Source organism: Anabrus simplex, chromosome 1, assembly GCF_040414725.1.
Source record: "Anabrus simplex isolate iqAnaSimp1 chromosome 1, ASM4041472v1, whole genome shotgun sequence".
Taxonomy (NCBI): Eukaryota; Metazoa; Arthropoda; class Insecta; order Orthoptera; family Tettigoniidae; genus Anabrus; species Anabrus simplex.
The window spans coordinates 1,159,960,802-1,159,983,493 of NC_090265.1; the positions used below are offsets into that span (position 1 = coordinate 1,159,960,802).

At 38.8% G+C, this 22,692-nt stretch overlaps 1 protein-coding gene across 1 annotated transcript in view; it reads right to left on the reverse strand.

Annotated features, from left to right (window-relative positions):
* Positions 1 to 18,465: 18,465 nt before the first annotated feature.
* LOC136858343 (kielin/chordin-like protein) overlaps positions 18,466 to 22,692 on the reverse strand; it is a 158,486-nt gene continuing 154,259 nt past the window's right edge. The window contains exons 10-11 of the mRNA XM_068225538.1: positions 19,868 to 20,061; positions 18,466 to 18,608 (exon numbers count right to left, since the gene is read on the reverse strand). Coding sequence (XP_068081639.1) covers positions 18,466 to 18,608; positions 19,868 to 20,061 — 337 coding nt within the window. The remainder of the gene's footprint in view (positions 18,609 to 19,867; positions 20,062 to 22,692) is intronic.

Here is a 22,692-nt window from a genome sequence, read left to right on the forward strand (position 1 = left end):
AACTAATCCTTTCTCTCTCGAGCGTGTGCAACATGTAAAACAAAATTACTGTGCCATTTATATTGTCGGTGATTCCAAACTGGAAATTACGTGGTCCAAATAACTCCTTCGCCCATAGGTTCCTTTCTGATTTCTATTTTCCTTCATCAATTAATATTCGAAGCCACGAGTATTACTCTAACAACACACCCAGTCCTTGATAGTTTCCTAAGTAACATACCACAATCCGTCCAATGCCTTGATATTATTCCTGGATTCTGTGACCATCAGGTAATTCTATCAACACTGACACATATAAAACAATCCCCCAAACTCTATATCAGAACAGCTTAAAATTTTTGCGAACAAACTGGAAAGATCTATGCACTTTACTCCCTGTTCTCACGCCAGATTTCACCGGCAGTACAGACATAAACAAGATATGGAAGAAGACTGGAAGAAAATTTTCTTCCAATGCGTAAGAAACCACACTAATAGTAAATATAACCATCGGACGGAAATCTCCATGGATTACCGAGGGGATAATACGAGAGATTCGAAGAAGGACCGCCTGTACCAGAAATGAAAAAGAAACCCAACCGATTGTGAGTGGCAGAAATACAGGCTGGCTACGAACAAGGCTAAACAATCTATCAGAGAATCCTATGGTTCTTATATTCACAGTCTCAACACCGAATCCAAGGAATTGTGGGCTTTTCTCAGCAGTAAACGTTGCAACAGAGCTCCATCTGTATCGGAATGTCATTCTCCACACCAGAAGAAATTGCAGACTCGTTCAACAGGAAATTTCAAAGTAACTTCTCCGCCCCTACTGAGAAAGAAAACATGCTATATTCAAGGACATCTACCCTTCTCTTCCCTCTAACCAACCTGTATTTCTCAACAAATGAAGTCAAAGATAGCCTTCTGAAAACAAGACTTCATGCCTCGTCCGGGCCGGACCGAGTGCCAGCAAGAATTCTCAAGAACTGTGCAGCCGCTTTGGCGCCCTTTCTTTGCGCTCTCTTCAACTATTCCATGAATACAAGGATTGAAAAGAAGCCGACGTAGCCCCGGTTTTCAAAGTTGTAGATAAGGAAAACTTAATATCGATAACATCAGGGGGTCTATAAATGTATGAAACGTCTAGTTGTTGAAAATATGTTGGATTTTCTTAAGGCCTGTTGAACTCAAACCAGAAAGGCTTCCTTCCGGGAAAATCCTGCACAACATTTTTAACAAAGGTAATTTTTGACTGGCATTTCTCTTCGGAACAGACGGATGTCTCACAAATAAACTGTGTTACTCTGGACTGGAGCGAAGCCTTTGAACAGGCGTCACATCAGAGACTTCTGTTAAAAACTAACAACTACGGCATTTAGGGTAAACTGCAGGCAAGGCTGAGGTCATTTCTGGTGGGTCAATTGCAATGTGTTGTGTACTAAGGAGACAAACCAGACCAAACCACAATTACTTCTGGAGTAATTCAGGGCAGTGTGATACACGATTTATGCTCTCTACTTACCAGATTGTGCAAATTCGGCCACGGTGCACTCTGCCGGTGAAACAGACATTTACAGAGGCATGCAAAACAAGGATGATACTGTACAATTCCAATCGGATCTGGATAGCATAGCTCTGTGGTGTGAGGTAAATACAATGTATGTAAATATTAAGAAGTGTAAATATATAAGAGCCGGTCCCGTGGTGTAGGGGTAGCGTGCCTGCCTCTCGTCCGGAGGCCCCGGGTTCGATATCCGGACAGGTCAGAGATTTTCTCTCGACCTGAGGACTGGTTCGAGGTCAACTCAGCCTACGTCATTAGAATTGAGGAGCTGTCTGACGGTGAGATGGCGGCATCGGTCTCGAAAGCCCAGAATAGCGGCCGAGAGGATGCGTCGTGCTGACCTCACATCCCCTCGTAATCTGCAGGCCTTCGGGCTGAGCGGCGTTTGCTGGGCAGGCCAAGGCCCTTTCAAGGGCGTTAAGTGCCGTGGGGTTTGGTTTTTAAATATATAAGACTAAGCAGAGCTAGTCAACCACTCTAGAACCAGCCTACTGTATGTGGAATCTATCAACCGACTTCTAACGCCATCAAACTGCTCAGTATTCACGTATTCACATTACGGGTAGTCTAAAATAGAATAAGCACGCGGAGGAAGTGGAGTGTAAGGCATACAGAGCGCTAGATTTGTCCGTAAATGTCTCTAGGGAGGAAAAAGTAAAACCTTACGAACAACTTATATTTTCCTGGTGCGGCCCATACTACTATATTGTCTTCCTTCCTGGCACCCAAAGACAACGGAAAATATGAAGAAACTGGAGAGCAGAACGTTTAATTAAAAAACACACCCCTTTAAACAGAGCCAGGTCATTGCCACCAGTGAACTCGTTACGTAAATTAATAGACGTACCCTTTCTTAAGAAATCCCTCTCCCCTTTCGCTTAATCACCGCTCAGTTAAGAGAGGCCAAGGAGTTAAACTTGTCCCTCCCCTCTTCAGAACAACCTCATATTTAAATGGACTTTACGCAAAGTCTGCCCGTACCTGGAATCTTCCACCATCTGAGGTAAAACTGCTTCCTCTTCCTCACTTCCTCCACGAAGTAAAGAAAATGTATATGTAAATAGAAACCTATGCGTGATGTATATAATTCGTATAAATTAGAATTTCAAGAAAGATGGTTGCAATAGAGTTGAATGTGGGCGAATGTGTAAACGTGCGCGTGTGGGAGTGGTTGTGAATGAGTGTGTATACAGGGATTTGAGTGAGAGTATAAATGGCTGGGTATACTTACTCTAATATGTATAGAATAAATCATTTTTTATGCTGAAAGTGCAGTGTTTCGAGTGTAAATATTTACATTTAAAATTGTCTACATACTGTATGTGTAAATATTCAATAGAGTTTATGTACATATACATGTGGGGATGGAGGCGCATACGTGTATGTCGGGCTTGCCTTTCCTCCATCTACCACCCCTAAATTTTTCGTGTATAATGTAAAGAAAATAAATGTTATTATTAATAATAATAATAATACGGCAATATGAATGGTGGTGATGGTTATGATCTTGATGATAATGATGATGACGACGACCCACTGCGTTGCTGGAAGGAGCATGAAATCAGTTTACCTACTCTATCAGTAATTACCAGACGTACGTTGTGCATTCCAGCAACCATTGCAAGCAGTGAAGGAACCTTTAATAATGCTGGAACGCTTTTAACGATTCATAGGAGTCAGCTAGACCCAGACCAGATCAACATCTTGTTATTAACTCGTAACAATCATAACAATAAATAATTATTTTGCAATTCGTTCCCAGTTTGGAGCTAGAGTTTCTGTGCTAGTCATACCTCCTTGAGCAAAGATGATATTTTTCATTAATTTTGAGATTTATATTGAACATTGCGTGTTATAATGACTTAATTCATTTCCACAGTCATTATTTCAGAGTTCATAACTAGTGGTTATTTTTCAAAAACTTAGGTTCATTCATTTATAATGTATTTATATGAAATATCTTCGGTATGGCCAGTAGTCAAATATATGGTTTATGTATTCGTAAATATAACCTTACATCGTGTATATAGTTTCCGTATATAGGAAAAGTAAAGTACTATAGCCAGGAGGAATACGCTTGGCAACACGCTAACGTCATTAAGCATTTCTCCGACAGGAGTGATATTTACTGCCATATTTCCAGTTTTGCTCATATACGAGTCCAGTATGTGGAAGAAGCACAGTCTTAAAATATGACTCTGACTATTGACAATTTCGTGCCCAGTCATGAGTCCACCATTAAAGCAAAAGCATAATGTTTCGAGAGGTAAAGGTATGAGAGACAAACAGTACGGCTAAAAAAGGATGGAGGGAGGAGAGCACTTCTACTGTGACTGAGATTGCGTGCGAAGGAGCATCAAGGGGCAAGGTCGAACGAACATAGCTCGTCGCGCCTTTGAGAAGCAAACTTCGGTCATGTTCATGCTCGACAAATATGAACTGAGCATAAAGCGTGCTTTGCAGGACATTAATATATTAATTGACTTTAGCAGTGGCGAAGTTAGGGCTCGTGGACCTCTCTTACACTTAACCACATAATTAATTTACAATTAATACATATATAAAAGAAATGTACTATTCTATCATAAAATCAAAGATAAGCTAAAAATTACAGATTTGGACAACATATAATGAAGAAAGAAAGCAGAGTTCAACAAATAAAATATAATAAAATTCGGAGCGTAAAGATAATGAGAAAGAGACAAGGTCATAATGAAAAAGTAAGATACAAACTGGAAAAATAAGCAATGCATAAAGAGAACACAATAAGTAATAAAATGGAGCTATAAGTATGGCCATAAAAGTGATCTATGTACATTAGTTAGAAGCTAAATATTGTGTACATTACACTATAATAATAATAATAATAATAATAATAATAATAATAATAATAATAATAATAATAATAATAATAATAATAATAATAACCACAATCACACAACCCATCATACGTCATCATACACTCGAAACAATCACACGAAACAATCACCGGTATTCAACAGGTAATCTCTACATGCAGTCTTAAATTTCGAGTTCCTGACAGCAGCTGGGAGTGAATTCCAAAGTCGTGACCCAGCCACAACGGAGGATCTGTTGTATATTGAAGAGTGGTTGACGGGAATAGCGAAGAAAGTACCAGATCTAGTGCTACGTTTATGGAATGAGGATAATAAATGGAATTTCGGAGAGGTGTGTTTGGGTAGATTTTCCTTCTGAGTTCGATATATCAACGTAAGTACTGTACGTAAGTACTGTCGCTTCTCGGGTTTCAGCCAGGAAATAAATGTGTAGCTAGGGGTTATGTGAGTACAGTAACTCAAGTTGAAAACAAATCAAAGACCAGAGTTCAATGCTCGTTGAAGTTTCATAGTTTGTTCACGGGTCGCATCAATGACGACAATGTCGCAGTAGTCAAGTATTGGTAGTATCAAAGTTTGGAGTAGTTTTATAGTTACGTCTTGTGGCAAAATGTCCTTATGTCGTTTCAGAGGGTGTAGCGTCACGTATATCTTTCTACATGTATAAGGGGATGGGTATTTATAAATACTCGAACGTCACGAAAACTGTGAGAAAATGATAGGATTCTACCTTTGACATGTCTTTAATGACCTCCACTATAATTGTCGATATAGAATTTTAACATTCTTGATTCATTAGAACTATGGAGATTCACTCAAATAAACTTTTTAGTACATTTACTTTATTGGCTGGACCCAAGGAAGAAGTGCTCGACTGATCACTGCGCCTAGAGCTGTATCTCTTGTTTTGTTCAGGTTAAGTTGAATACTGTCGGGGCCTATACAGTACCTTCCACGTATTTAGATGGCCCCATGGCCTGTACGGGGATATCTTTATTTTTGGTTTAATAAAAAATTCTACATATTTCAGTGATGATGTTTTGGTGCTTTGTCGGTTTTGCGTACAAGAATACTCTCGTACATTTTTAAACAAACAAAATATATCCTAATACTATATCAAATATTTCTTTTATTGTATGAAGTTTGTGAAATATGGAGTGTTCAGTGACGTAGTGACGTAACTGCCAGGGTAAATAGGGTGTTTACAATACTACGTTTTACGCGTGCAGTTTAAAGAAAGATTAGAAACCGCAGTTCATGAGATCGAGCCTCAGTGCTCTAAATACAGCCGTAGAGTGTGTCAGACAAACATGGCTCGGACCATATGTTCACGATGGAGAAGTATTCCTGGACTTGAATATTCTTTTCCAGAAGGACCAGACGTAGATATAAGGGAGTGGAGTGCTCATTGTCACAGTTACGGTGACAGGCCAGGGTCCTTAACATTCATTTCTGTGAATGTCTGGATCTGTTGTTAGTAAACAGCGTGCTGGAATACTTACCTGATAATAAATTGCTTAACCCCTATCAGCATGGCTTTCTCCCACGGTATTCCTGCACAACGTTCTTGACAAACGTCGTTGGTAACTGGCATTATAATTTGGATCAACCTGATTTGATACAAATCGACTTTATCACACGAGATTGGTCTAAAGCCTTCGACCAGGTGTCTGTTGAAACTATAGCAGCTCAGCATTGAAGGAAAGTGTTGGCATGGGTGAGATCCTTCCTGGAGTGTCGGACCAAGTGTGTGGTGAAATGAGGTGCTCGATCACCGGCTGTTCTAGTAACGTCTGGAGTAATACAAGGTTCTGGGATCGGACCTCCCCTCTTCGCTGTCTATGTGCTCGATCTCCCAGATAGCGTCTCGTCATCAATGGCCCAATATGCCGATTACACTGTGCTGTACAGGTGTATGAGGAATAAGGATGTCGCTCTCGTTCTATAATCTGATGTGGAGAATCTGTAGATGTGGTGCTGTACAAAGAGCATGAACACAAAATGTAAATAAGTGAAAATATATGAAAAAGAGTAGGTCCAGGAAACCCGTCACATACAGATTTAAAATCGTACTTTTAAACGGTTTGGCCTAATTAAATTTTATCATTTAAAGTTGAATATACTGTTAATACCAGAGGTACTAACCCATGACCCAGCAACATCAATATCTTAGCATCATGTCTTTGTGTGTAGCCCTAGGCTGGAGACAAAGGAGGACGCGTGAAACTAAGACTTGTGAGAAACTGCACTCACGAAAAAGTTAGCCAGCGTGAGTTTGCAAGAAAGGGAAGACAAACCATGTGAGATCACCGCAGAAAAGATTACTGAAGAGAGCCAATATCCCGAGTAAAATTTTGCGGTCCTGCCAACTTCGATTTGAAAGCAAAACTTAAATTCACTCATGAATCTAGACATTAATCTATATGTATAAAAATCAATATTTGTATGTTTGTATTGAAACTGGAATGCCCTGCGAGCATCCACGTTCATGTGGTTCTTGAGAAGAACGCACTAACACCCGACTGTATGGATTCAAAACGAGCGCCGAGCGCGCAGGCATCATGGGGCACAGCATGCAAGCAAGCGCTGCTACAGAGTGCCAGCCAAAGCTAAGTGACGTCACACCGAAAGTTCTATTCGATTATATGGAATTTCATCACGAATGGAAGATTAAATCGTAATTTCGAGAACGTCACCTTGTGGGCCTGGACAACAAAGGTTACTACCCAACATTTCATTAAAATCGGCGGAAGGATGGCCGAGATATGCATTTGTTTAGAAGCTCATATTTCCAGTCTCGTCGTCCGACCTTGAGTAATACAAGGGAGTCGTCAGCCTCGAGGAGATCAGAGTGTGTCAGTGTGTCACAGTGTGTGTCACAGTACTTCGTCATGAATCAGTCGTCTCGCTGATGTGATACAGTTCGTTACTCTGTCCGGCTAAGAACCGGGGTTTGAAAGTACGTAATACGAGTGTTGAAAGCCTTCTCTGTGGAGTATAACTCTAAGCGAAAGCTTATTCACTGATAATATCGGTCTGTCTAGGCGAGTAACCTTATTTCGTTTTGTGAATTTTGTAACTGAAAAGACTGTACAGTAATCACTTGATATTTTGAAACTGTGCTTAAAGGACTTAAGGCATAAAGACTGTGCTTTAGTTGTTTCCTCTACAAGAGACTGTGTTAGGTTATTTCGTAAAATTGTGCCCTAGTGAAAGTAAAATTCTTTTTATGGACAGTGTCAATTTGTTTCATAAAGGACAGTGTCAACCTTCCTTTTAAAAGACTGTGTCAATCCATTTCATAGAACTGTGCCTACATTCACTTTCATAAAACTGTGCCGATATTTCCTTTCAAAGAGTGTGCTGATTCGAGAAATACGGTATCTTATTTTTCCTTTTCAAGGGACTATGTTAATTCCCCTCATAAAGACTGTGTCTACATTTACGTGTAACATTGTGCCTCAGTGGAAAATTTACCTCTGAGAAATTACGTGATTTTTGTTAAGACTGAGTCGTAACAGAAATTGTTTCTCTTTCACAAGACTGTGTCATAAACTATTTCTTTTCTGTCTTCGCAGAAAATTTAATTTATTTCTACGTGTGTATGTGCTAGAACATTGCATGTACTCATTACAAACAGTGCAGAGACTGTGTCCAAAGGACTTAATTTATTTTCTTTTGCACTGAGATTAAGTGAAGTTGTAAAGCATCGTATCTCAGAAAGTTCCAGATTATTTTCATTGCCTATCACTTCAAGTTCGATAGTGACTATTGCATGAACAATATTAATCAATCTCACAGAACTGTGATTTTGAATTCATCTCTTTTTTCAAATATGCGTCCAACACCATTTATAGTGGAACTTATTCGGCCAGTAAACAGTGTCTCGCCATAATTTTCAGTGCAGTGCGGTAGACAAGTGTCGTATCAGATTCTATTGACATTCTGTGCGAAAGTTTTATATTTCTCTGCTCCTTTCATGGGAATTAGTGGAATACAAAGCTAAACAACTATTCCACTCTGCACTATCGTCAGACGACCGCCCCAGGTTCGAGTCTCCTTCAACATCAAGGGCTAACAGCCGCCGTGGGACGACGCTGACGCCGCAGGACGACGCCTTCTCCACATCTTTGAGGACATTCAAACTATTCGTCTGTAAAAGGTGATATAATTTCTATGCATTTTTTATGAATAAACTGCAAGTTCCACTTTAAATATGAACTCATTTCACTACCCTTCTCTCGTACTCTCTAAAGCATGAACCGTACATACCTTGGCGTTAATCCATGCTTTCCACCCATGATGCCTGCGCGCTCGGCGCTCGTTTTGAATCCATACAGTCGGGTGTTAGTGCGTTCTTCTCAAGAAGGGCATTCCCGTTTCAATATGTATGTATGTATGTATGTATGTATGTATGTATGTATGTACGTATGTATGCAAATGACACATCTCTCCCTAAACCACTGGAGCAAAATCAACGAAACTTGGTACACTAATAACTCATTATCTGGGTACGAGCACTGTGTGTGTTAACCATCCTTAGGGCTGGGGGTCTGGGGTTATATATAAAATTAATTGAAAATAGTGTCGAATACATACTGTAGTTTTCGGGTTCCCTGAGATGAATAGTGACACTCCGGTATTTTAAAAGTCCAAGTTTAGCCCCTTCGTATTGGGGCGAGGGGGGGGGGGTGATATATAAAAATATCAGAAAATGTTGTCGAATCTATTGGTTTCGGGGTCGCTGAGATTGTTAGTAACACTGCGGAATTTTTCAAAGTCCAACTTCAGCCCCCTTCGGGCTGTGGGGCGAGGTGATAGTGATATACAAATATAATCGAAAATAGTGTCGAATCCATAGATTTTGGGGTCGCTGAGATGAATAGTGCCACTCCGATTATTTTTAATGTACAAGTTTGGAACGCTCTGGGGTGGGAGGTGTACAAATATTACCTACTAACTGGGAAAAAATACTCTGGTGGTAAAGACGCCCCTAGAACCCCTAGGGAAGGGGATGAAATATAATCTATATTAATAAATGGACTGACGATGGACTGACAGAAGTGATCCTATCCTCTCATAAAAGAAGAAAGAAGAAGAAGAAGAAATGGAAGTCGGTTTGGAACGATCTATATATACTGTACTGTATATATATAAATTAACGTATAAAAATTAAAATAGGCTTGAATTAACGAGGTACTTCCAGGCATCTTAGAAACTTGAAGTCAGAGAAGCTGATTACTTCATGATCCCTAGAAAAGTCGAAAATTTTCAAAATAACCTGAGGGGGCCTCGCAGGGAGTCTCGAATTATGGGCTCAGCATAAGAACGCAGTCGGATATATTAATGATCCAAAACGATAACCTATAGGTTTCATGCGCTTAGAAGTTTCCAGAAAGTCATAATTTTTAACCCCCTTCACAAAATCAAGATGGCGGCACAATCTGCCAGACGAGGTAGACAACTGAAATTTGGCAGAATTATAGACTTTAGCCTGTAACCGACGGAAACATTACGAGGTGTTCCAATTTTTCATTTTACGCCCGAAAAATGTCGAAATATGGAGGCAATTTTAATGACGGTTCAGACCGTCCTCTCGAGGTATTTGGTGGCTAGACGGTAAGTCGTATCACAAAACGGATGGCATAATATCTGTTCAAATTGGAGTGATCTTCAACTTTATTCCTATGAATATTTGTCGTATCCCTGTCCATTGTACGTTAAATTTGGCTCTATTTCTGAATTGTACGTAAATTTTGCACTTTTATACGTATAATGTGTAGTTTGTTTCACTTGTCCGAAAGATAGGATCATCAAATTCTACCCGAATATTGGCCCACCCAGTAGCTATATGTAGCCAAATTCTATGTTTGTAGCTGTCACATATATGTCCGAAAAGTAATGCACTGTGAGAAAACCTTACCCAAATTTCACCCTATTCAACGGTTCTAACTCAATCTAAATAGATGTGGTACGAGAACATATGAGAAGACAAGCCATTTAGACCGTTATATGTGGAGTCTTTTCGTACAATCCGTTTGTCGTTATGATGTACTGTTTAGAAAAGTTAATCTTTAAATGAAGGTAAAAATATACATACTTTCGTATGTCAATGTATATTTATTCATTGAAGTCGATTTGTGGCGATCTAGAAAGCGTGTGCGTGCCTTTGTAATGGATACTTTACAAATTGATAATGACTCTTAGCAGGAGGGCGTCTGCTATTTTAATCAGCACTCTCCACATCGACTTTGACTGACAGAAGGCTAGGGAGTATGCATTTTTTCCAAATTCCTTTACCCGATTGTGTTTGGCAGTAGGCAAGGGAGCCGGCCATTATAAACACATTTACCCATCTAAAGAGTGACTGACGTTAGGCGGAGTGGCCTGCTATTATGATGGAAACTTGCCAACTCGGTGTGACTGGCAGTAAGCTGACTGGTATTAGGAGAAGGGGTCTGTCAATATATTGATAACAGTACAACTTAAATTTGACGGGCAGTAGGGAAGGTGCCTGCCATTATAATAAAAAATCCTCAATAGTTATCTGTCTGGAAGTAAGAAATAGGGCCTGCCATTGCAACGAAAACTCCCCAAATCGGTTGTAACCGCGCAGCAGGCTATGAGGCCCACCATTATAATGAAAATTCCCAACTCGATTGTGAATGACAGTAGGTAAGTGGACCTGCCGTTATCGTCACAACTCCGCAACTCCCACTTTACATTGGAAACAACGTATATGGACCTCCCTGTGCTGTTACTCGGATAAGAGTAGGAGACATGTAATTTAAAAATCTTACTCTATGTACAGTAATTTACTTTGATATCCGTATACAATATAGAATACCATAGCGAAGCACGGATACATTTTGCTAGTTAAAGAAATAAAAGTCGCACAGTGCATTAGTGTAATTTATGGACAAATTTTAACAAGAGATTTGTATTAAATATCATTGACTTAGATAAATTGCGCAGTAGGAAGGACATGTGTCCACGAAAACTTCCACTCTTAACATCTGTTAGCCAGATATCAGCTAGTGAGATCCGATGGCTTTCTCAAAGGAAAAAGGGACACAATAAGTTACCTTTAGCCGAGACAGTTGCCAAACAAATTGACCTGGTGTACAGACATGGACAAAAGTATTCATACCCCTACCCATCAAATACAAAATGCTTTATTGCTGGACCAATACGGAGTACAGGTCAAAATTACAAAACCAAACGTATACCTTGTACAACAGTGGTCATTATAAAGCACAAAATAAACTGTAAGTAAATAACAGTACATAACAAAGCAACACATTCGTACTCCATGACACTACTTGTCTGGACATATGTATTCATACCGTATTTCGGAAGAGTTCGCAACTCAATGAAGAAACAGATATTACCAACTCGATCAGTAGCGCGTTTGTTTGCCTTTCCTGTATATTATTTCTTTTAACCTTCTGCGCATTGAGAACACCAGTTTCCGTGTTAGTTCAGACTAAATGTTCCCCCATTCTTGTTTTAGTAACTGTTTCAAGTGTGCTCTACTTGTTATGTGGTATTTTCTTAGTGTAGACTCCAATTCTCTCCATAGATGTTCGATTGGGTTGGAATCCGGCGATTGGGGAGGTGTTTTTAGTGTGTGCGGCGTGTTGTAGAGTACCCACAAACGAACAATTTCCGCCGTATGTTTGGGGTCATTGTTGTGTTGGACGTAAAACTCATTGGAAATCCCAAGTTTTTCGGCGCTTTTGCGAAAGTTTTCTTTCAGGATATTCAGATATTGAAATCTGTCCATGGTCTCCTCGATAAATACAAACTCCCCAACACCTGAAGCGGCCATTGAGCCCCACACCATAACTCCACCCCCGCCGTGCTTCACAGTGGTAACGAGGTTCTGCTCATCGAGCTCTGTGTTAGGGCGTCTCCACACTAAAATGCGTCCATCACTTCGGAAAATATTACATTTTTTCTCATCTGTAAACATCACTGTCTACCTAAACACATTATCTTTCGCCACATGTTCTTTTGCAAATTGTAGTCTCTTCCGTCGATTCACTTTCGTTATGGACGGTTTCATTTTGGGAACCTAGATCGATACCCAGGGAGTGAAGGACCCCCCTTACTGTTTTGTGTGACACTGCATGATGGAAATATTCTGCCAGCTGCGATGCTATTGCCGAAGATGTAGTGTGTGGTTTTCTTTTTAATTGTGGTTGCTATGAACCTTTCTTCCCGTGCGGTCAGTTTCTTCAGACGTCCACTTCTTTTCTTGCTTATAGGAACATACTTCTTTTAACCTTTGTATGATGCTTTTCACAGTTGGTTTACTTCTTTCTATGATGTTTCCGACCTCAGAATACGATTTTTCTGGGTGTTGAAGGCGTGGAATAAGTCGTCTCTCTTCAACAGATATTTTCCTGGTTTTCCTCGCCATTGGACTTCTATGACCAGCTGATCATTCCGTCTATATCTGCATCTACTACACAACTAATGCCACGGAACAACACATGTTCCTCTTTACTCGTTCAAACCTCATGAATACTTATGTCCAGACAACTAGTGCCATGGAGTACGCATTTGTTACTTTGTTATGTACTGTTATTTACTTCCAGTTTGTTTTGTGCTTTGTAATGATCACTGTTGTACAAGGTATACGTTTGGGTTTACAATTTTGACCTGTACTCTGTATTGGTCCAGCAATAGAGCATTTTGTATTGGATGGGTAGGGGTATGAATACTTGTGTCCATGTCTGTATTTCCGGAAATCACTCTCTGCCTCTATAATAAATTATCCCTTCCAACTTCTATCATTTGTTTACCACTCAGCTCAGAAGGCTGAAGGAGTTACCCCTTTCCCGCCCTTCATGCGTACGTCAGCCAGTCAGAAGGGTTGTTACTGGCGTTCCGCAACGTTATGGAACTCGCTATCAGGGGATGTCAAGAACTTCCACCGTCCATAAATTTAGATGTACAAAAAGTAAAATGTCATTAAGTGGAATCACTGTTTGTGTCTGTGAGTGGGGGAATGAGTGAATTGCAGAGTAGTAGAGATATAGGAAGTATTTAAGCACATAAATGAGTGAATGACAGACTGATGTAGTGAAGGGGAAAATGTGAGCACAGAAATTAGTGAATGAATGGGTGATTAGTCAAATGTCGATAGAGAGGATTGATGAGCAGTGAGAAATTACATACACTTGTTTATTAAGCATAGTATTATGTATATTTTTAAGCCAGTAAAATATGCTAAATAATACATCATCCTATTAATAGATCAAGGGAACATGTTGTTTGTACATGGTGTTAACAGCTTTTTGTCCAGTTCTTCCATATTTATGCTCGAAATTGTGAGAAAAAAATAATTATTACAATAAATTGAGTTGGTTAATTCCAAAACTCAACAAGTCCACAAAAAATTAAAAAATGAGATATTGTATGTTGTATAATTTGTGGGGCTCTCTATTTAATAAGTGATAATGTTTTGTTCCATAACTCGTCTTATTCCTTAGGTATTAAACCTTAAATTTTCATTTTATTGCAAAACTTAGTATGTCCACGACATTTTCTGTTCCATAACTTGAAATGTCCAAAGTAACCTGGTAACAGAAGGAAAATCATTGTCCTGAGAAAGGTTTGCTGTTAATATTGTGTCGTTTAACGTTTCGGCAGCGACTTCTTTAATTATAGAGAAGACAGCGTGAACACTCACGTCGCTTTTATAAAAAGTGAAATGGATGAGCAAGAGATTAAGAGTCTGTGAAAACAACATAATAGCTGCCGAGCCACGATGTAATAGGAAGACTGATAGGAATATAGCACTGAGAGATAAGTTGCTAGCTGACCTTGGTTATTACAAACTACGTGCAAAAGCATTATATGAACACTTGCGAACACTTACTCATTTGACTGTCAGAAGAACGCTGTAATGCAAAAGTTTCCCGGTCAAGCTGCCTAAGTTACCAGCTTTACATGCAAAATTTTACAATACGCGAAGGAAAATCTACGATAGCACAATGGAAAGAAGACAGTTATTTATTGCTGGACAGAAAGTGGTGGTTTTAAAAACTCCTTTTGTGTTCATCACAGGTTAGATAACACGGTCTTTTCTGAAACTGTGCACACTATTCACCTTTTCGTCGACGATTGCGAGGGGAGGGGGAAAGCTTGGGGGCATGACAAAAATGAAATTATGATGGATATGTTAAGTAAGTGGTTGAAAGGTGATGCTCCAAATCGCATACAAACAGTACTTGTAGTTTTTCCGGTACCAGGATATCCTTTCACACCACCAGACAGGCCATTTAGTCGCATTCAAAAAGAAATTCGAAGAAGGGAAATAATTCCAAGGCAAGGGGATTATAGAGTCATTTTTCAGAAATTTGGAACTTTAATCTGCCCCGATAATTTTTTTAAACTGGGATAAGTCAGTGAGTGAAGTTTTAAAACCACTGCTAACTGCATTTCAAATTTACTCCCACGGAAAAGTTAATCGTACCATGGAACAAAGCCATAGTAATCATTCAAGGCAAAACAACGTATTTCACAAACCTAGGGGAGCCGAAAGGTTTTTTGCAGAAGAGGCAGGAATGTAAACAAAACATTCAGTAAAACAATGCAGCTTGGTGTTTTACCTAAAGTTATCAAATTCAGTGACGTTCTATATCTACTCATAGAGCAATATTGTAGTGAATGGGAATCCAATCCGGATCTCCGCTTCTACAAGGAACTGGTAAATTCTAGACAACTGTACTTCAAATAGCAGGAAGAACAATAGGAGGAGGAATATTATCCACTGATTGACAGTAATAATGCTTAGAAGTGTTCTCCAAGAAGACAATATTAATTTACTCTCTCTGTTGAGGCTATCATTGAAGATGAAAATTTTCCCATTTTCCCCCATTGTAAAATATAGCAGTGTCATCAAATGATAGCTAAATTGAACGCAAATAAGTATATTCAGTTGTATTAAGTCCGCAACTTCCCTCAGAATTCATTCCAAACCACATTGTGTCCATTGTTGTTTCTTCCAATACTGAACGTGACCACTTGTGCTTTCCAAAAATCAACATGTCCAACAAACGTTCATTGAAGTTTAACTCTCGTTAAATCCTACATTATTGTCATTGTTGTTATTTCAATAATAACAATTGCCTATGACACTACACATTTTCATCGGTTTAATCCTGATATTAACACTGATAACAGTTTTTCGCGTTTTTCTCAATTCACTTTAATGTGGATACGCTGGGTTTTCGAACTAACCGACTCAATTACTTGAGGTAGATTTGTTAATATTGTCTGTTTCGGTGTCATTTGATTTCTACTTTCAAAGATTTGTTATCGCCTTTAAAGTGTCAACGTATGGTATTTTCGTGTGAGAAAATCATTATACTGAGTATTTGCGAGACAGAAAGGATATACTCCCTGGGATGATAATCCTGTGGTATACTATTCCCTGATACAGTCATGCCTCTGGTGTTAATAATTTATTTTCACGTACTTTATCGAGGCCTCTTTCTTCTATCCGAATGTAATTTTACTAGTGATTGATTTGTGAAGCTTAAACAAAATTTTCTTGCACAGCCCTGCTTCTTATTTAATCCGTTCTCTAAATCCTTTATTGGTCTTCATCTTTCAGTTAATTTTATTTGAGGCTCACAATCTGGGTGACAGGGACGACTACCACCACTAATACACAGCTTTATTATTGGAGGGAATGAAGTAAGGGAAAATTAAAATGCTTTATTTATCAACAATATATATTTTATTTCAAAGGTATTTACAAAATTTCTCAGGTAACTATTAGGTAGATCATTTATTCTATCTTGTGACACTTCCTTGAGACCGTAGATGTTTGCACTATGGATCAAGACCTACTTCTTGCAACAGTACAACTTAGGTTTTCGCCCCTGTGAGTTCTGGACAAGTCTTCACTTTGGTTACTCAATTGTTGTAATGGAATTTACTGAATTGTTTGTAAAATTGAAGTTTGTGGATGACAGAGGATTATTTTATAATTTAGACAGGATAACAGATGTTTTATATTTCAAAATGGAAAATTTCATTGAAAATTTGAATATTATCCAACTCTTATGAGTTTTAAAACATATTTCATACACAACAACTGAAATGTCATAACTGATCAATAATACCACTCCTTTATTTCGCGTCCTCTAGATAGGTCTAAATGTGATCATTATATTTGTTATCATTCTAACGGCACGATTGGGTATTTACTTCAATGATATCAAACTATTACGATAGATCAGTCTTAAGACTGAATAACTCAGATTGTCTCTTGCACCGTCGATAAAGTTTAAAGTCACAGTCACTCACTAGTTAGACAGATTCTTCTTAAATTTTATTTCACGCGTGTTAATGTTGCCTTGTGACCAGAGCATTTTCATTTAATTACCATAGATACCTATGATCCCAATGTGATGATCAAAGAGTTAGTGTGGTTTGAGTTCTTAGAATTATATACTATGTCCTATCGGCAAAAGGGCGACTTCAGAAAATAGATCCTTGATAGTAGTTACGATAGTATTCAAACATCCAATAAATAATCAACACGTGGTTATACCCTGGAAACCCTGATTAGAAATATGAACCCAATGTTGATGTTATTCCACTTCAGATCAAGGCTGATGTTGAGTGACGTTTTCCTTCGTATTTTATTTACTCATTCCAAGAAAACAAAATATATTTAATTAGCAGTACGACACGAATTTCCATTGCTAGCTAAGGAATGTGAGATATATGTTCAAGTACACGCAAATCACGTGCATTAAAATATAAGCAGCTCTTAGCCAATAATGATGACGACACTTTGTGTCTTCGTCTTAAAATGAATCCGAAACGTCATTTAGAAATCCAGGTGTTAAGGACTGTAAACATATATATGGCAACATTGTAGATCCATTACACTTGTGTAGAATATAGAAAGGAAAACGTCTTCTTATCAATGGAATCTGTGATTATGGTTAAAGTTCTAAACATGGTTGACCACATACGCGATGGTTAAGGTCTAGTTTACTCCAAAAAGTACATATACTGTGAAAATTCCCTTAAGACTCATTGTGGACTTAAGGGTATTCGACAGGAAACCACGTGGTGAGTGGAGAACAATTTGCACTCCCATCTCTCCAGTTCAGCAGCTCCAGTTCTACCGCGTGTAAAGATGGTTCTGTTTCAACACCACATTCCCACACTCATTTTAGGATTTGAATGGTGATTTAATATCAACTGGACTTCCTTCCACTTAAATTTACAACCGATGTTATCGGAATTTCGGTTTGGGTTTGGGTTTGTAGGCGAGAACTAGACCATTTGACTTATGTCTAATCCCGTGATAAATATTTTATGGGAGAACATCAAACCATGAAAATATTCATGGCATCAAAATATAGCCACTGATAAACACAGAGTTGCCACTGTACCGGTAGCACGATCATCGTAAGTTATTTTACATGCCGGAAATCTTTCGAGTGCTGCTCATAGTCACTAAATTCCATTAACGTTAAGTTAAAACAGAATTCACGACCGTGGGTCTAGAAAGCCATTTCTTAACAATCTGCATAGCGTAATCGTTATATATATATATTTGATTTAGTGTGATGTTTTCCTAGCAAAGTACCGTATATTACGCTATTTTATATATTATAAGAACTCGTTATTCTCAACTGATTAGTCAGGAATCACGCCGTATTGTTTCACATCGATAATTAAAAGTTACACTTACGTAATTATCTGTATTTAAGTTTGAAGGAGTGGTTTAGAGGACCGTGATGTATTCTTGTTTAAGAATCTAGCTGTAATCAGGTAGGAGACAGATGACTCTAACTTGAAGAAGAAAATGCATATTGTAACTAGTTACATAAACAGCTGATCAGTCATCCGTTTGGGGTCTTGCGCTCCTAAACTGGGATCATAATAAGAATCCTATGACGTTCACAATGTCCCATGGGCATATCGAAAATGTGTAAAAAAGAAAAAGGTCGTTGGAATATTTCAGTTTTCTTCATCACGAATGGTTTCACAAAATTGACATATAAGAGATATATGTAGACATTAAGTGATGTTCCATACAGAGATACCCTGTACTGTAAATCTCGTGGCCAAGTGGAAATATTTCTTGGTATCAGGAGGTTTCCAAACTTCTGAAGTAGTGTCCAAGTACTTGCCCGTCGTATCTCTCTCGGCCTGGCGATAACCTGCATGCAGAAATGTTACATGAAATACATACAAGGTATGTAAGACTAGAAATTAAAGAGGGAGTTGAAGAAGGTTGTATCTTAATCAAAATATCCCTGCTTTGGAACTACGAGTCCAAATGAATGAATTTGCTACGATCTTACCTGAACTTGATCCAAACTCCTCTTCCTCACCTCCTGCAGTTTCGATCAGTTATTCGATTGTCGTGACTGTGAAACAGAAAGCACTGAATTAGTATTATAAGTGCAGTCAATTGAAAATTAAATAAAAAAGGATCATCAGGGTTTCCTGACTCAAGTACATGTTGAAAAGGTGATTTTCTCATAAGATACCATAAGCTACCTCGTACTTCTACGGCTAGGATAATTATTGCGGAGACGATTGGGTAGGACAGGGGTAGGACTGGGAAGAAAGTGGCCATAGCCTTCAGAATTAAAGTACAGGTCCAGTATTTGCCTAGAATGAAAAAGGGAAACCATGGAAAATTACATTATATTTATTTCCAATATCTTAGTCCTCTGTCACCAGCTCAATAGAGGCCCAGGGCCACCAAGACGACTGCAACGTCTACAAGTGACCGAAAAACATTGAAGTTTCTCGTGGTTAAATTAACGACTTCCTCAGCCTATGCTTGACTAGGTTCTTCATATCGAAAAATATTAAGGGTGTGAGTGAGATACATTCCACTCCTTCTGTCTGCTGGATCATCAGCCTGTAGTCTGTTTGCATCCTCAAATGGCACCGCCAAAGTTTATGAGAGAAAGTGTAAAAACCAATGGCAGTGTCAAAACGAGGCGTACAAGGCAAGACGGGGAGTGAGTTAGTTTGTCATTGATTTGCTAATCAGGCCAGAAAGTGCTATTGTAGCACGAATGACTCTATGAGCAACATTTTTAATAACACTCAGATCCACCAGTGGTGCTGGGAATGTCATTACTCACCACCATGTTGTCACAACCATGGATGAAGCTGGGACTTCAGTGAAAGCTACACTTTCCTCTGGCCTGTGCCAGGAGACGAATGTTCAGTTCTGAGTCATGCATTAAAATGTTTGTACAAGCGGGGAGTCTCTAGAGGAGTACGAACAATGACTCCGATCAGGTGAAGAAAGCAGATACTACTAGTTGGCACTTAGACTGTGTGACCAGCAATACACTTTCGAGGAAGATGGTCATTGACCCAGTTTTGTGCAGCACGTCACAAAATGACCAGGTGTGGTGTGGGATAATAAATGGTATAAAACGTCGATGTGCCTTACCGTTCTCGGTCGTTAGAGTTTTCGTGATTGTCGACGTCTCTGGCAGTGACGTTGTCATCACACTGGAGGTCGCTCCTGTCGTCGTCGTCGTCGTCGTCGTTTTCGTCGTTGTACTCATCGTGCTAGTTGTTGTACTCGTTGCGCTCATCGTCGTACTTGTCGTCGTTGTACTAGGCGTGTTCAAATGCACTGGCCTGAAACAGCGAAGGATACCAGTTATATATCTTTCTTGTTTGCCACTACTAACACTACAATGATGATACCTTTAGTGGGGCATTTCGTGAACTGATACATGTTGTAATTAATAAAAAAATTTGTTTGCTACAAAACCAGGCGTGAGTCTTCATATTGTGGTATATATCTTCCAAATATTGGATAATTAAATAGTTATTTATAAGGAATTAAAAACATCATTCAAACACGGGAATTTGAGGAACAATAAAGGAAACCCACACAATAGACAGGGTCGGAAGACAATCATTGAAAATGAAGAACTACTGGGCAGGAAAGAAGGCCGAAAAAATGATTCCGCATGGTCCTAGGTGACCAATTCGCGAAGAATAAGAAGAATAAGAAAAAAAATAGTTATGTCCAGAGTGAAGGTACACGAATTACTAACACGGTGGTCCGGTGCAAGTATAGACAATAAGACCAAGAAGACGAATAAGGAGACGTATATGAAGAACTTCCAAAGTTGGTATCAGAAGTAAGGATGTGAGAGGGGCCTGCAAACGGATAACTACACAGTTTGAAGCAAATATGTGAGATAAAACTCTATAAGATGGTACGAAATGACGTTAGTGGACGAATAAACTTCAGAGTATCTTTTAAAAATAGCAAATATCATTAAATGAAGATAAATATGTAATTCAAGAAAAATACTCTTTTATTGGAAGTGGAATTAGGGATTGGAATAATTTATCAACGGAGATGTTTGAAATCATTCAAGAAGAAACTAGGTAAACAACTGCTAGTGAACCTGCCAGATCTGCTGGAAAGATCCTTTATCCACCGTTGATGTGAACTACAATACAATACAGGTCTGAACTTATTATTACAAAATTAATGCAACATGAATTTCATTAAAATAATGGATTCGTACGAGTATTTCAGTATGATGTGCATCAACCCGAGTTTAATTATAACATATATCATTCCTTTGCCTGTAAATAAAATCCTTGTAAAATTATAGCTGAAAGTACTGAAATTGTATAGTTAATGAAATCAAGTATATTAAGAAATTTCAAACTTCCTTATTAAAAAGAATAATGTGATGTGCTGTCAGAAATATCTTTGTAGAGTTTCTGCTTGTTTGTTCCGCTAGAAAATAATCGATTTTGACCCTCGGACATCCACACGGTCTATAAGTGTAGCCCAGCGATTTGTTTTGTTTTAGTGCGCTGTCAGTCCTTCGTTTTGAATGCTGAATGTCCCTGCAGCTGCCTTCCATTGTTACTCTTAAACTTAACGTGCACTTGCTACATATTTAGGCATGCTACATGGACGCCAACTGACTCTGAGGTCACCTGCGCTACGGTATTGCCCGTGTGAGTATTCGTGTTTCAGTGCTGGAGATGACGGAACAAGACGAGCGCTTTCGCAGAAGCGAAGGGAACGAGTTTACAATTACTGAGTGGTTAAATTAAAGTAGTGATAGTTTTAATTAAGGAAGTGATGATGGTGAAGAGAATACAGTGACACTTGAAGATCACCAAATGGACACGGGGGTTAGCAGACATTTGCATCTTTGTACAATCACCTGAAATTTGAGAAAGCCACGAATTGTTTGGAGCGTGGAAGTAAAATCATTCCTGAATTTTTTAATTACACACGCAAAGTTTCTTCTAGGTACTGACATTCCTATAGTTCATTCACACGCGGACCAGGTGAATAAAATGAACAGATGCCTCTTTTGTGTCCGAGGTCGATTAATATGGGATTTTAAAAATAAATTTCACGACTTTGTGGTTAAGATTCTGCGTAAAATTAGAGGTCTAATGACAGTGACCACGATATCAACAGTCACGTAAAACTACAAGCTTACTTCCTTTGCATCTCGTATGGACGACGAAGAGCCAGGCAAGCGAGGAAGTGCTGTAACAATTGTCTAAAGAAAATCTGCCCTCGTCCCTCGAACGTGATTATTACGAATTATCTCAGCGAAGACGACGTGTGAATGATTTTTAGTGTTAATTCGATATTGTCCTGACATTCATGGAGACATAAGAAAAAAACGGTTCTCAAAGAATTAAAATGGAATATTGGCTAGTTATGTAATTTTCTATCATTGGCTTAACTCAGGATAATTAGATGATGACTGTCGATAGATTTTAAGGAATATTCAAGAGAGCATCTGTAATAAGGAGACATAGCTCTTATAGGACAATAATTGTAGGCATAGTAGGCAGACGTTCCTGTCTTAAACATAAGTTAATGACTAAAATAAATGTAGATTATTGGTCTAGGAATAGAAATAATTAGGCCACATGCTATTTTTAAAAATAATTTAAATTTCCTAGGGTTGAAGAGAATTCTGTCCCGTAGAACGTTTCAACGTTACAACGTGCTGAAAGTCAACAACATGAAGTGGTTGTATTTCAACTCCCTCAATTGACACCGACATCATCTAGGGTCAAAACGCCTATCTACGGAGCAAAAGGACAACGAATAACCGGCTATAATAACAAAGTCGTACTTAAGAAGAGAGTGTTCATAGTATGCGTTGCCACAATAATTTCAGTTTGCCAACAGTCTCTGCTTATGAAGATACGCATAGGTAAACCTGTCTTCGACAGTCGGAATTACTATCCGTAAAGTAAGTGGAA